The 15,658-nt window shown below is 38.4% G+C and overlaps 2 protein-coding genes across 2 annotated transcripts; one reads left to right on the top strand and one right to left on the bottom strand.

Moving 5' to 3' along the window:
• Window positions 1–1,793: 1,793 nt before the first annotated feature.
• Window positions 1,794–8,643, bottom strand: Mcm7 (minichromosome maintenance 7). The gene is made up of 16 exons (XM_076125541.1): window positions 8,474–8,643; window positions 8,279–8,382; window positions 7,866–8,006; window positions 7,596–7,723; window positions 7,355–7,446; window positions 6,876–7,102; window positions 6,476–6,658; window positions 5,891–6,075; window positions 5,411–5,579; window positions 4,992–5,144; window positions 4,502–4,668; window positions 4,006–4,172; window positions 3,509–3,620; window positions 2,951–3,049; window positions 2,394–2,514; window positions 1,794–1,992 (listed from the first exon to the last, which is right to left on the bottom strand). The coding sequence occupies exons 1-16, from the start codon at window positions 8,502–8,504 to the stop codon at window positions 1,912–1,914; spliced, it is 2,160 nt and encodes a 719-aa protein (XP_075981656.1). The 5' UTR covers window positions 8,505–8,643; the 3' UTR covers window positions 1,794–1,911.
• A 149-nt stretch (window positions 8,644–8,792) lies between these two features.
• PolA1 (DNA polymerase alpha catalytic subunit) lies at window positions 8,793–15,614 on the top strand. Its single transcript, XM_076125532.1, has 10 exons — window positions 8,793–8,949; window positions 9,050–9,250; window positions 9,527–9,714; window positions 10,047–10,274; window positions 10,551–11,171; window positions 11,387–11,578; window positions 11,951–12,208; window positions 12,498–12,627; window positions 12,737–15,181; window positions 15,294–15,614. The coding sequence occupies exons 1-10, from the start codon at window positions 8,934–8,936 to the stop codon at window positions 15,518–15,520; spliced, it is 4,506 nt and encodes a 1,501-aa protein (XP_075981647.1). The 5' UTR covers window positions 8,793–8,933; the 3' UTR covers window positions 15,521–15,614.
• Window positions 15,615–15,658: the final 44 nt, after the last annotated feature.

Raw genomic sequence — 15,658 nt, 5'->3', positions numbered from 1 at the left:
GCGAACTTTACACGCGAGAGACGAGTGTGTAATCCGTTCGGGAATCGTGACCCGATTTCGTTTCGCCGCCTAAATATATATTTTTTTTGTTGCCAACACTAAAGTCATAGCAGTAATGTTCCCTACGTCCGGATATAAAAAGTAGATAGTATCTTGTAAGGAACTTATGTGGAGCTACGTGAACGTTTTTATAACTGAACCCGGGGTTCTCAATATTTAATACAGTTAGGTATACGTAAGATTTTATACATCGCACTCTTCTGATGACATAAAAAGAAAATTATAGGTAGGTAGTTACCTACTTAAGGGTAATAAATAAATAAATAAACTTAAGGGTAATACTTATTGGGATTTCATAAAACAAAAATCATAACAATAAAATTATACTTTAGATTTTGATGAAGAAATATTGTACAGAAACATTATTCCGATTTATTTCCATTCAAAAAGGAAAACTGTAGATTGAGATACAACAGTATGAAATAACACAATATAAACCTGGAGACAAGTATGAATATCTCATGAAAGCTAACAATGTTCATGCGTACATCATACATGTTCAATAAGGTATCAAAATTCAATGACTGTATTCATCGGCAGAGATTAGCAAAGCAGATGTGTCACGAGCGACGCACCGACTCACAGATTCATTGGATCGACAACTCGAGAACACTTTCATACTCTACGTTAGTACAGTCACAAAGACATCGCAATTAACCCGATTCATTCTGTATGAACACTATGAACTCCGTGTCACTAGAGAATACTCGCAATCGTAAAAGAGTTATAAAAGGATTGCCGTAGACACAAGGCGAAATCCGTTCCACTATTTTATAAAGGAGACTTTCGTATCGGCGCGGCCGTCTGAAGGGCGGGCGAAGTCTGCAGACGCTTTGTGAGCACAGAATTATGATAAGCGCACGTACAAGCCTTTACATCAGAATAAAATGAAATGCAATAGCACTGTAAAGAAAACCAGATTATTGTTTTTCACAAAACTAAGGCCGAGTTCAAAGGCTGAATATTAAAGCTGCGCCGTTGGTGCTCTTTTGTACAAAGAGAATATTTTAATTTTACTTTTATTGTTGAGATAGCATACCTATTGGAAATGGAGAATCATAAATGCGGGTAATAAAATGAGCGCTGGCTCGCTCTTTTTCTGTTTACCTAGGCTTCGTGTAACCGTAGGTATTGATTAATCCGTTTGAGATGCTTTCTACGTAAGGAGTTTGGGTGAAATAAAAATGAATAAAATTTAACGAATAAACACCACTATTAGTGACCTTAAATGTCGTCAGTTTATATATTCAACAGTATAATACTATAAGTCTAATTTGTCCTCAATATTCGCCGCAAATCCCTCGCAAAGTATTTCATACATCTGCCGTTAAGTTATTACTTTCATAAGCGCAACTTGAGGAAAAACAAAGTTCTGAGTGAGTGAACGACGCAGAACAAATGGTAGAGAGTACCTCGCACTATACGGATAATACTTTCACTTATGAATACTGGTATGAAGATAGTTGCTTTAACTTTCTTGTATGAAGAGGTATAAACTCAGAACTTCATATCATAATACTTAATGTATGTACTTATAGAAATATAGTCCGCACTAATACTATAAAAAAGAAGTCCTTTTATCCAAGTGTAGCATAAGTTTTCGAGATAGTTTTAAGACCTGGGGTCAGACAGGAAAATTTTCTTTACGATTGACAAGCCCTTAGTGGCTAAAATAGGAAATTAAACCTAAAATAATTGCTAAGCAGCGCAGGTCAGCTAATAACACAACAAAATTATTAGAAAATAGTTTATTAAACATAATTCGCAGTCATCATAAATCAGCTTACAATAAAGTTGGTCAGGCACACTGGTTCACTTATATCTAGGTACAAAACAAATCATTGGTGGGTTTCACATGAACGTGATCTTCGTCCGCACTTGGTTCACTTGCCATACGTTCAGGTTTTCGTACTCTTCAATACAAGCATCCACCTGTAGAAAGATAGGATTTAAGTTTTTATTTCATACAAGACTTTTGCAAATTTATATAAGAAGTGCTAATGTTTCAAAATTCATCTACTTTCGCGAGAATACACGTGTTATAACGGTAACAATTTCAAAAAGATTTTTACTTCCTTCCTTTTAAAAAAAACAGCACTATCAATTCATTTTGTTTCGCGGAGACATTTGTAACATTGCAAATCACATCACACGAGTATTTGTTCTGTGTGAGAATCGAACCTACAGCCTCCCTACTGCCTACCTACCAAGGTTAGATAGCGCATACATTAACCACAGAACCACGTCCGTCAAAAATGATCATAAACGGATAAAACCTTTTCCAAAACTAGATTAAGTGGATTGGTAGGTCACTATAACATCTGTAATCTCACCTGATCAGGTTTGAAGCCCTTGTCGACGCAGCGTTCGATGACGTCAGCGATTTTAACCGTCTGGCTTGAGCCCGCCAGGTCACGCACTATCGCGAATATGCGATCTGTAGAACTTATACCCCTAGAAGTAAAAATAACTTGTTAATATTATGTCGAATGTTCAAGTTTCTGTTTTCTGTTCCTATCTATTTTGGGATTTATTAGTTGCGAACCTCGTAAGACTATTTAATATATTTCAATATCTTATTGTTAGGAAAGTTATACAATTAGAGTGAACTTTAATATTGTATTTTGTGACTCAAACTCACAATTATTTTACCACACAGGTTGATTTCACAGATATTTCTGTACTAGCTGAGTTGGAAAAACTATCATAATTTATGCAAAAGTAGATTTCACCCCGTTGGTCACATTTTTGTTTATTAGACAGAACAGATTTTTAATGACATTTTTATCGATTAATCTTTAATTTTTAAATGAATGAGACAAGGATTTAGTTTGAAACAATATAACATTAAAATCTACGAGTAGTTAACAACATAAGTGAAGTTGTTTACCTCTGTACGTTCTCGTCGACGGGCGAGAGTGACTGCTTGGACATCTCAACGAGACGAATGGCTTCCGACACGTCCTCCTTTTCCACCACGTCGGACAACCTACACAAGATAAATATGCTTATGTTTAATGTCATTTTCACATCCTCAGATAACTTTTTTCAAAGAATAAAAGCACGTATTACCAAGTTTGCAGATCTTATTATATGTCAATAGTTAATCACTTTTGAGATGAAATTACTATGGGGAGATTGCCGCCGACATTTTTTTATATTCTAAAGGCTTGAATACGTACGTGTGAATAAAAACTATGGAAAACTGACCTATTACTTGTGATTAAGTAAAGATTTTTGTACTACGTTACATATCTTTTGAAAAAAAAACACTATTCAAAGTTACAAACATATAAAATGTAAGTACTTGTTCTCCCTTTCATTACTCTAATCATCATAACATTTAAATTGCACAGAAACAGCCTTTTCCGTGATACAAGTGTTATTATTGTAATACAAACGTAGAGAATAAGTTTAAACATCCCAGTAATATTGTTAAGCAGTTTACCTGAGTCGTGCGAGTGCAGTGGACAGGCGCAGTATGGCGAGCAGGTTCCTGGCCGACGTGAACGTGACGTCACGAGCGTTGCGGGCCTCGCGCCGCAGCTCCACGTACGACGCTGACGATACACATATACAGCGTTATTATTTTACACGTGAGCTTTTAAGCTAGTTACTTGTTGTGTTTTATTTAGTTTTAGAAGTAAATGTTGCATAAATTGTTATGAAACTTGATTGATCGTAGTAAAATAGGGCTCTACGGCTTTTCTGCCTTTCATTTTCGATTCAAGACATAATACCAGGTAATACTATGAAGACTTTGCCAAATAACTAACGAATCGAACATCAAACAATGTGTTTGTGTTTTAAATAAATTATTCTATATTAGATTAAGGTATTCGAAACCTGGTTATTAATGCGTAGGACTGTTATTTTGAGTCTATCTAAGGCAATATCGGTTGAAACGTTAAGTCTGCAAGAGTTAAAGTTGGTAGTAGTACTAACAGACGATGTAGTCGGCGAGGTGCGTGGGCACGGCGGGCTGCTTGCGCTTGGTGAGCGCCACGTAGCGCCGCACCAGGCGCATGGGCAGCGCGCGCACCTCGCTGGGCGGCTGCGTCGAGTGCTGGTGCACGTACGCGATGTGCTTGGCCAGCTCCAGGTCCTTCTCGCTGTGAGACAAACCACACAGTTAACAACTACATTCTGGCGCTAATAGCTAGTTATGCCCACTGGTCGGTAAACGATGTGAAATAAGAGCCCTGCCTTGACACCCTGTCACCTTGCCACATGAGTTAGGTGGCATACATTTCAATATTAACTGCTTGGATACGTAGCCAGCGACGCCGCCATGGCGTCCTAGTGAGGCAGGGCTCTAAGTAACACTTGGCGCGGTCATTTCATAGTTGAGTGAACACTTAGTAGTGTTTAGTGAGCTTCTTCGTGCACGTGAAAAGTCATTCCCGTTGTTGTGTATTAGAATAATATTGTTCATTCTTACCGGTTAGGCTTGTCCTGTATGAGCCATAGCAGGTCGAAACGTGAAAGTAGCGCAGCGGGCAGCTGTATGTTTTGTTCAATAGTTCGCTTCGGGTTGTAGCGGCCGTAGGCAGGGTTGGCCGCCGCTAGGATCGACACGCGGGCGTTCAGGCATGTCATGATACCAGCCTACAACAATACAAATATTTAGAAAAATATAACGAGACCACCAAGGGCCGTAACTATAACTATTAACGTCCCATGCTAGAAATTCTAATTCGCGTATTTCGAAGCCAAGGTATTTTGCTTTTTAAAAACATATGTGTACAAGAAATAAATTCACACACTTTCGATAACCAGGAAAACACCGTGAGCATGGAAGTGTTTAAATTATATGAAGTTAAGAGTAGTGGAATATAACCTAACTCTTCTCGTCCTTAAGGAATTAATTATGTCTGGAATGCAATGGACTCCAAAATGATTATATTAATAGTCTTAGAGATAATGTTCACCTTGGCAATGCTGATAGTCTGTTGTTCCATGACCTCATGGATGGCAGTGCGGTCGTTCTCCGCCATTTTATCGAACTCATCGATGCAGCACACTCCTTGATCAGCCAGTACTAACGCACCACCTTCCAACATCATCTCGCCGGTGAAGGGATCCTACACCGAAAAAAACATAAACTTTATGAAATAGGAAATATTCTTGAGTATTGACAACAGAGATCTTGGTAAATTTAAAGTTTTACAATATACTTACGTACACATATACGTACGTAATTACGTGCACACTCGCAATAGTAAACTTTTTTTTAAGGCTTAAAGGCAGTTTTAATATAACAAGCAATTACAACCACTGGTACATGAACTTAATATGTTGTTATCAAAGTTATAACAACTATAACAGTGATAAGTGACTTGTGTGTTACCTTCATAACAGCGGCAGTGAGACCGACGCCGGAGGAGCCTCGCCCGGTGGTGTACTGACTGCGCGGCGCCAGGCGGTCGATGTAGTTCAGCAGCTGAGACTTGGCCACTCCCGGGTCACCCATCAGACAGATGTTGATGTTGCCGCGGATCTTCATACCGTTCGGACGCCTAGACAAAAACATTAAACATTATAAGATAAACTGATATCCTACAATTTGGGCTCTGATTTTAATTATGAGCCAAAATATCAAACGCTTTACAGTCAGCCACAAGTAATATAGGTTAATTTATAAGAGCTATTTTGGGCTAGTTTGCTAAGGCTATAGGACCGTTTATGGTTTTTTTCTATTAATTTACTTTTTGCTTACATTTTTGCATTGTGTGCTTTAGTACACATAAAATTTTCGCTTAATGTGATAAGTGACGAAAGTAAATAGACCAAGCTTAACAAAAAATGTTAAATTTAAATTAAAACAAACCTATCAACGCCCCCAACTAGCAGTAACAATAGCGCTTTCTTCACATCCTCGTGTCCGTATATCTCAGGCGCGAGACTGCGTGCCATGCGCGAGTACAGGTCTTCATCAGCCAGCTCTGCCAGTTCCTCCTCTGTCAGAGCCTCGGCCAGCTCACTCTCGTCCGTTTGGTTCAGGCATGTTACATTCTATAGGACAAAAGCACAACCATGTTACATTATATATAGCAAATGTATAGACTTGTTACAATCTACAAAACACGACTGAACGAGAACGAGACTGGACACTAAGACGTTCAAATATAACGCACATACAGTTGCACGGATTTTGATACTAGTATCGTATTAAATGGACCTGCTGTTACAGCTATCCTCCATTTAATAATAACAAGCAAGCCTAATAACTTAAACCTTGGAGTGAATATCAAGTTTTAGATCTTGTAACAAATTGAAATAAACACACCTAAGCTTCAGTCAATAAGTCAAACATTTATCTGTAAGGGCCACAGTTGAATCAGTGTGTAACATTACTACAGAAATACTTAATAACATGGTATTAAAAGTTTAATATAATGTTTATATCACTTACATGAGCTTCAAGGTATGTATCAGAGAGTAATCCCTGCACGATCTGCCTGAAGCCGGCGGAGAGCAGCGGCAGGAAGATGCCGGTGACGGCCACGTGGTCGCCGGGCTGGGCGCGCCGGGTCGTCTCACCGCGACAGTACACCGACAGCTGACGCGGAATGTGACCCACTGGCACTTGGTCAGACTGTGGAAACAAAAGCATTGTTAGTAAATATTTTTGTCATATGACAAATCTGGTATGAATAATGGAGTGGTTCCAGTGAGATTTTCACACTGATCATATATTATGCTAAAAGTGCAAGTTACATCTTGTCTTAAACTTTTAGCTTTTAACAACAAATTTTAATAAAATCCTATTATCCAAAAGAGAATGATATCAACTACTGGTTACTGGTGCTTACATGTTCCTGTATCTTGAGCTCCTGGAACTTCTGGAAGCGCGAGCCCCTGGTCTGCAGGTGCAGCTGGCCCGCGGTCTTGTTGAGGCGGCACTCGTCGGCGCTGCAGGCGGGCGGCGGCGTGAACTGCAGCGCGCGCACCGGCTGGTACGTCTCGGCGCCGCACGCCGCGCACGAGTACGTCGCCACCACCAGCAGCGGCTTCACGTCCGTGCAGCGCGTCACTATGCCTAAATACATGGTCAAATATCATGTACACACCACAAATGTATAGAGAAAAACATAAACTTTAAGCAACTGTTTATGGATCAATTGTTTTTAATCATTAACTTCATGATGAAGCTGGCAAAATGTAATATTTGTATGAAATATAGTTAAGCTGTCTTCTATTAATATAATGATTATAGGATATAGAAGGGATGTACAGGTAGTTGATAATATAGTAATGTAGTAATAACATTAGGAGAATGTAGTTTTCTTACCTCTGAGTGTAACAAGTTTCCCAATATGTTCAGCCTTAACTTCTCTGATAGGTAATGACTTAGATGTAGACAGATCTTTGAAATACACCTCACTGTAAAATAAAAATTATAGTAAGTGTAACTTAAACTATTATGCAAAACAGAACAACTTAGCAAAGAGAGCATAAAATAGATGGGCAGATAATTCAATTTTTGTACTTCTTTTATTAATATATAAGGTTTAAAAGTGTAGAAATCTTACAATCTCCTAATAAGTTCTGGTGGGTATCTGTTGCGGGGATCTCTCATCTCTCCAGGGATCCTGTGGTTCCTGGCCTCTAACATTATTCTGTGCTCAATGTAGACATCTAATGCATCTTTGGCTGCAACCTAAAAGTTACAAAATGTTCAATAACACACACAAGACAAACATATAATTTGTTATTATATGAACATATATATACGTCTTGTGTTGTTATACAAAATTTGTGGTCTTCAGTCAGTACAAAGCGGAAGGCTATATTATGACTACCTCTCTGTGTTTGTAGTCTGGCAACATTTCATACACCACATCAGACACCATGTTGGTGTAGCGTCTTGTGTTCTGCCTTACAGCCTCTGCTAGCTCCTCATTGCTCTCATGCAAGTCATCCAGCTCCACTACGAAGGCAGTCTGCAATATACAAACAATACAAATAGAATGAAGAATAGATACAAACGAATTATATTATAGTGTGCATGGCATCTAGAACAAAAGTAATATATATTAAATAGGTAATAACTCCTAGAATTAACAGAAAATTAGGATTATCATATCAACACAGTGAGGAGTTTATCAGTGTATGGTATCACTGTTAGATTTAAGTCTGAGCATAGTTTTCCGTCAAGAAAAGACTGGTGTCTATTGTTCAGAAGTTTGGAAAGCAAGTAACCTAAAATATTTACCTGTTCTCTGTGTGCAACTCTTGTGAGTTGCTCTGAATACTTGAAGTTCTTATTTCCCTCATCGTCGGTCTGACAAAAGTCCACAAAGAAGTTTTTGAACGCCTCTGTAACATGAATATATTGGTAAATCACAAACACGCTAAGGCAAAACAAAAACAGTAGGTACAATAAAAATAATAATGTCTCTGTTTATACCTTTGTCGGCGGTGTAATCACGCATAGCCATCGTGATAGTCACAAACAGTCACGAAAAGAAAGAATCAAATTTTAAGTAAAAAGTTAGATTTTTGCCGCAACTCAGTTGACACAAGTTTTGTTTGACAATTTAGAGAAATTGGCGCGAAACCGAAGCCCAACCGTTGTTCTAAAAAAAACATTGAATGTTACCAGCCACAGTACATAATATTCACGATTTCGGTAGTGGAATAGACAAGAGTAGGTAACAACCCTACTACTTTCATTCATTCGTTCAGTAGTCGATTGGACTTCCTACGAACTGATGGAATAGAGACAACCCTTAAAAATTGTTCAACCAACCATGAACCAATCTTCCTGTGTTGTTTTGCCGCCAAAGTAAACGTCAATCAAAAGTATTTTCGCTGACTTTTGAGGACAAAATAAATTGTAAATGTTTGTAGAATTATAAAATTGTACCATGTCGGATTCTTTAGGTGAGTTTATTATGTGTGTTTGTGTGAGTTACATGAAGGTTTTATCATGAAAAGCTTATTTACATGAATGTGACTGTTATCGTAACCTTTGTTTTTTTAGCGGGTCAGCGAGCCAAAAGACAAAAAGTCGACAAACATGGGCGTATGTCGGCTTTTGAAAGGCTAAAACAGTTGAAAGGCAAAGGCGTAAAGAATAAATACGATGTGGATGAGCTGGAGAATGTGTACGACACCGTTGATGAGAAGGAGTATACGGAACGTGTGCTGCAACGACAGGAAGACGACTGGATTGACGATGATGGTAGGAAGATCTTTATTGTTGTTGCCTGTGCGATACAAGTTTAATTTGTTCTTCACTTACCTATGCCCTATGCCCTAATGCCTTCATATTGGTGTATGCCTGTCTTCAAACAACCTATCCGATTTGCGAAAGTACTTTGTATTTACATACACTCGTGGGTAATCTGGTTTGGAAACCCCACATTTTATTATTTGTCCTGCAACATGCTAGTGGTGTAATGTAATTGGTGATGATATCAATGGCAATGATTCTTATATTATTTTATTGTTTAAACAGATGGAACAGGCTATGTGGAAGATGGGAGGGAGATATTTGATGATGATGAGATTGAGGACACTTATGTTGCATCCAACAACAAGGAGTCAGGCAGAGGACAGAAGAGGAAGGCTAGAGTGGCTCCACAAGCATCTGCTAAAGGAAACATTAGGAACCTGCTGGGCTCTATGCCTACTAAGAAGAAAGAGGTGAGACCAACATTAACTTGAAAGTAATTTTATTAAGCTAACTCCTACCACTGGTGAATGAATGCTTCCTCTCATTGAGTCACTTTCAATAGTTTATGAGCCTTATTCATTAATTGATTAACATTCATTTATTGTCACTCAACTTAAGTTAAACTATTGTTTTGAGTTCCCCATATCCTGTAAAAAAGTTCTCTAAATATGTAGTGTATCATTATGATGACAGGCCAACAATTCTTTTTATGGCTCGCTTATTGTGCTTCCAAAGGTCAAAAGAAATGTAAAATGCTATGGCACAACCAATAAAAACTTAATAACTATATTATCATTTACAGGATGTAAAAATATCAGAAGACAACATCCTGTCAGACATCATGTCAGACTTGGATGGTAATGCCTCAACAGTAGTGAAGCCGAAGCCAGTGGTGACCAAGACCAACATAGTGGAGTCAAGTAAGAGAGATGCACAGAACTACTTCAAGAGCCTCTCAGCTGCTGCTGTTAAGAAACCAACCACGATCTTGAGCAAGGAGCAAGATAAGCCTGTGGTCAAAACTGAAAATGTGAGTATTCGTTGTGTATCTACATTCAAACCTAAGTAATGAATATTACACTTAACTTATAATAGTAATATAACTTTGATCTGTTGTACTTTAGGTAAAATTGCTGCCAGAATAGTAGTAATCCTGTTATACTCTATTATTAATTATCTAAAATAGTCTCTATTTTATACAAATACCTTAAAATTGGAACTCTCTAAGATTCCTAACAGACTTCTATGTAGTATGTTGTAGTACTGTGGTGTTCATGTGTTAAATTATTACCTTGTTTGTTTACAGAAAGAAAATGTGGTCACACACAAAGAACCAAGTCCAAAGCCAATAGAAAATGGTGAATCATCCAAACCAGTTATAAAGAAACCAGAATGGAAGATAGACAGAGAAATCAAACAAGAACTAGAAGACTCAGCCACTCAGGACATTGAAGAGTTTCAAACACAAGACATTGATTTTGACGACGATTTTAGTAATGACACTACACCTAAACCACCTATACCAGCTGAAGTAAAGCAAGAGGCACTGCCAAGTACCGGAGAGACTATCACAGATGTAGCTGAAGAGTTTCTCAATGAAGATTTTGATATATTTCCAGTTAAAAAAGAATCTCCAAAACAGTTGAAACCTCTTACTAGTACTTGGCCTGATCAAATGTGTGAGAATCAAGCTGTTGCCAATGTTCATGTAGATGACCAGTTGCCCCTTCAGACTAATGAGAGTGGGGACAAAGTTATGAAGTTTTATTGGCTTGATGCTTGGGAGGATAGATTTGTGAAGCCCGGAGTGGTGTATCTTTTTGGAAAGGTGTATGTCAATCCTTCAAATAAGAAGGCTGGTGCTGTATCATGCTGCCTAGTTGTGAAGAATGTTAATAGACAAATATTCCTCTTGCCTAGAGAATATGTAAGTCATATTGCTTTATTCAACCTAAACTATGTAATGTAATATTTTAAACCTGTAATGTATTGTTAATACTATATCTTTTGATTCTGAAGTTCATTGTGCTCTGTTTTAAGCTGTATGCATGACGTAGCTAAAAACTACAAAAAGTAATCAAGATAGCATAGAAACATTGTCTAACTATATCTGTATTTTAAAGTTGAATGTTATTTTTCCAGAAATTAGACCCAGTAACGCTAGAGGCGACTGATCAAGAGGTAACAATGATGGACATGTATGAAGAGTTCAACAGTTCAGTGGCGAGTGAGCTGGGCCTCAAGGAGTTCAAGTCGCGCAAGGTCACCAAGAACTACTGCTTCAACCTGCCAGACATACCTGCACAGTCTGATTATCTTGAAGTTAGATACTCGGTATGTGTACCTGCGGGTTATTTCTTTTTCTTTAGTCAATTATGTGTCCATCTGCAAGGGGCGAAGATCTACTCTCTTTTCTTTCATAATAAACCCCCTAGTATCTAAAATGTCCTTTAACTCTATTCTTAAAACACTGCTAACATTTATTTATTTCCTCCGCATTACAAGTGTATGAAACCAACAGTAACACTTTGATTGAACAAAGTGGACAACATTGAATAATGTGGTCTACCATCATTAAAGGTGTTTGATGACACCTATACTTCACCAATACAACTAATGAGGAATCTGTCAAACGATCCTTCCATTTGCTTTAGTAGAAATGAAACTAAAATTAAATAATAATATTACAATGTGTATGGCACACAGGCATCATTCCCACCGCCGCCGAAAGACAAGAAATTCCTAACATTCTCGCACCTCTTCGGTACGAACACATCATCACTGGAGACCTTTCTACTGGAACGAAAGATCAAAGGTCCTTGCTGGTTGGAGATTAAACACCCAGAGCAAGTGCACGCCAAAGTGTCGTGGTGCAAGCTCGAAGTAGCCTGTGATAAGATGGAACACATCAACGTGATCAGAAATGACGCTGATTTGGAACCGCCGCCGATCGTCGTTGCTACTGTAAGTAGTTGCTTGTTTTATGGGTTAATTATCTTGTTTATAAATTGTCTAGAGCGTTAAATTGCTCTGTCTATGTGTATTCCACTGTAGTTAGGATGGACTTCGTCGTATTTTATAGTCTTAATTCCCACACGAAAACAAAATATTTTGTGTGATCCAAGAAAACGAAAGATCAAGTTTTATACTCTGTCAAAACTGAAATTCATTATCACTAAATATCTAACTTGACATCGAGACTTGTCGTGTGTATATACGGTCTATTTATTTTTATTTACGATGTAATTTACAGATTAACATGAGAACAACAATGGACCCTAAAACAAGAAAGACTAAAATCTTGATGCTGAGTTGTTTATCTCACACAAGCTTCCCTATACATAAACCACCTCCGAATCCGCCTTTCCAACAATATTTTTGTGGTAAGCATTTCATAATTTATTTATTAAACCTTATAAATGAATAACAATGCACTAAGCTCTATAACCTGCTCCACTTACTTCAGTCTTACAAGGTCTTATTTAATTTCAGTGATGACAAAATGCAACGAAATCTGGCCTCTCGACTTGAAAAACTCCATCTCACAATACAAAGCCACTAAACTAACGAAATGCGACACAGAACGAGAGCTTCTCAACTATTTCATGGTGCAGTTTTGGAAAATGGACCCAGATCTAGTAGTAGGGCACGACCTGCAAGGATTTCAACAAGATTTACTTATCGGGAACATTCTCGATCTTCATATACCCAACTGGTCGAGATTAGGACGGCTAAAGAGATCGGTTCCGCCTCAAAGGAAGTTTGCCGCTAAGGATGCCTTCTTAGGTCGTTTAGTCTGCGATATTAAAATATCTGCTATGGAATTGATTCGTGCGAGGAGCTTCGACCTCGACACGTTATGTGTCAATGTACTGAAGATGAAGGAGAATGAACGCGTTGACGTTGCGTTAGAAGACCTCCCGCGCTACTACGAGAACAGTAGAGACTTGTTCCAGCTTGTGTCACTGAGCATGCAAGATGCTTCATACATACTCAAAATTATGTGCGAACTTAATGTTATTCCTCTAGCGTTGCAAATAACACAAATTGCTGGTAACGTCATGTCTAGAACTTTATTGGGCGGTAGATCAGAGAGAAATGAGTTCTTGTTACTCCACGCCTTCACAGAGAAGAATTACATAGTGCCTGATAAAACGTATGGCAAGAAAACAGTTGCAGATGACGATAATGATGATCAGGAAGAAGGAGGAACTAATGTATCCAAAAAACAAGGCAAGAAAAAAGCCGCGTACTCAGGAGGTCTCGTGTTAGATCCTAAAAAGGGATTCTATGATAAACTTATCTTACTTATGGACTTCAACTCATTGTATCCTAGTATTATTCAGGAATATAACATCTGTTTTACTACTATAAAAAGGAAAACAACTGCTGTCTCTGATGACGATGTAGCTAATCTAGTGCTGCCGGCTCCCAATACGGACCTCGGTGTTTTACCGACGCAAATTCGAAAGCTTGTTGAAAGTAGACGAGAAGTCAAAAAGTTAATGAAAACACCAGACTTGTCGCCTGAACAGTACATGCAGTATAACATAAGACAAATGGGTTTGAAACTTACTGCCAACTCTATGTACGGTTGTTTAGGCTTCACACACTCTAGATTTTACGCCAAACCTCTCGCTGCTCTCGTCACTATGAAAGGCAGAGAAATTCTGATGGACACCAAAGATATAGTACAAAAGTCTAACTACGACGTTGTGTACGGAGATACTGACAGTTTGATGATCAACACCAACTGTTTGGATTATGATAATGTTTTCAAAATTGGTGTTGATTTGAAGAAAGAGATCAATAAAAAATATAGGCAGATCGAACTGGACATCGACGGCGTGTTTAGATATCTATTACTTTTAAAGAAGAAGAAGTATGCAGCCGTATTGATCAGCAAAAATAAAAGTGGTGAATTTGTATTCACTCACGAGCATAAAGGTTTGGATATTGTGCGTCGTGATTGGTCACAACTAGCGGCGGAGGCGGGCAAATTTATTCTAAGTCAGATCCTTTCAGAACAATCTCCTGATGAAAGATTAGAAAGCATTCAAACTCATCTTAATAAATTAAAAGATGATTTGATGAGCGGAAAGATGCCTTTATCAATGTTGACTATAACTAAACAGTTAACTAAGAATCCCAACGAATACGCTGATAAAAACGCTCAACCACATGTCCAAGTCGCTTTGAGATTGAATAGTAAAAACAGTCGAAGATTTAAGAAGGGCGATGTCGTGCCATATATTATTTGTGAAGACGGTACCGCTAATTCCGCTACGCAGAGAGCATACCATATAGAAGAGTTGAAGAACTCTGAACATCTTAAAGTCGATTTCAAGTACTACCTAGCTCATCAACTACATCCAGTTATTTCCAGAATATGCGAGCCGATCGAAGGCATGGACCCGGCGCGAGTCGCCGACTGTCTCGGTTTAGACCCATCGGGATACAAACAAATAGTTAGGAGGGAAGCTTCAAACACCGAAACATACGAAGTGGAAAACGAACAAGAAAAATACAGACAATGTAAAGACTTCGTATTCGTGTGCGTCAGTGAAAGTTGTAAAACTGAAAACAAAATAAGGGAAAATATTGTAAAGTTAGATAAAGAGAATGTGACCTTTTTGGAAAAGTGTCAGAATGAAAAATGTAATTTGAGGCCGGTGGATTATTTAGCGAGTATTCAGAATCAGTTGAGTTTGCAAGTCCGTCAGTACCACGCGCAGTACTACGCGGGCTGGCTGTCGTGCGAGGACCCCGCGTGCGGCCACCGCTCGGCGCGCCTGCCGCAGACCTTCGCCGGCGGCTACCCGCTGTGTCGTCTGTGTGAGAAGGGCGTCATGTTCAGGGAATACACTGAAAAGGATTTATACTTGCAAATCAACTTCTTCATGTTCCTGTTTGATCTCAGCAAACATAGTAACGCAAGTAAGTGCTTTTCGTATTGTAATTTATCTCAAGATTTGTCATCCAAGATGTCATTTGAGAACGATAATAATTGATCATCAATTTAATTAATAAAAACCATTTTTTGTTTCAGAAACGCGTGTATCCCCACAAATCACGAATGCCTTTCAACAGCTGAAGGAAATGGTGGAAGACTGGCTGGCGCAGTCTGCGTATTCTATTATAAACTTATCAAAGCTCTTTAGATTCTTCACATTAGACAATAAAGCGGGCAACAGAGTGAAGTCCGAACCGATTGAAATAGACATAGTACCTGAGACTGAACAAATAGATGCTCTGTTAGAAATGGGCACCTATTAACTGTTTATTATAGTTTAAATAGATTATAATCATGTCAGATGTATAGATATGTTGTAAATAATTTATTATTAATAAAGCTTTTTTCCATGCTGAATTTGTTCATCATTCCAATTTCATCCTAATACAGACCACCGAGAG

Source organism: Anticarsia gemmatalis, chromosome 2 (genome assembly GCF_050436995.1).
Source record: "Anticarsia gemmatalis isolate Benzon Research Colony breed Stoneville strain chromosome 2, ilAntGemm2 primary, whole genome shotgun sequence".
NCBI lineage: Eukaryota > Metazoa > Arthropoda > Insecta > Lepidoptera > Erebidae > Anticarsia > Anticarsia gemmatalis.
Note: the sequence above shows the minus strand (reverse complement) of the source record. Positions and strands in the feature narration are given on the sequence as shown.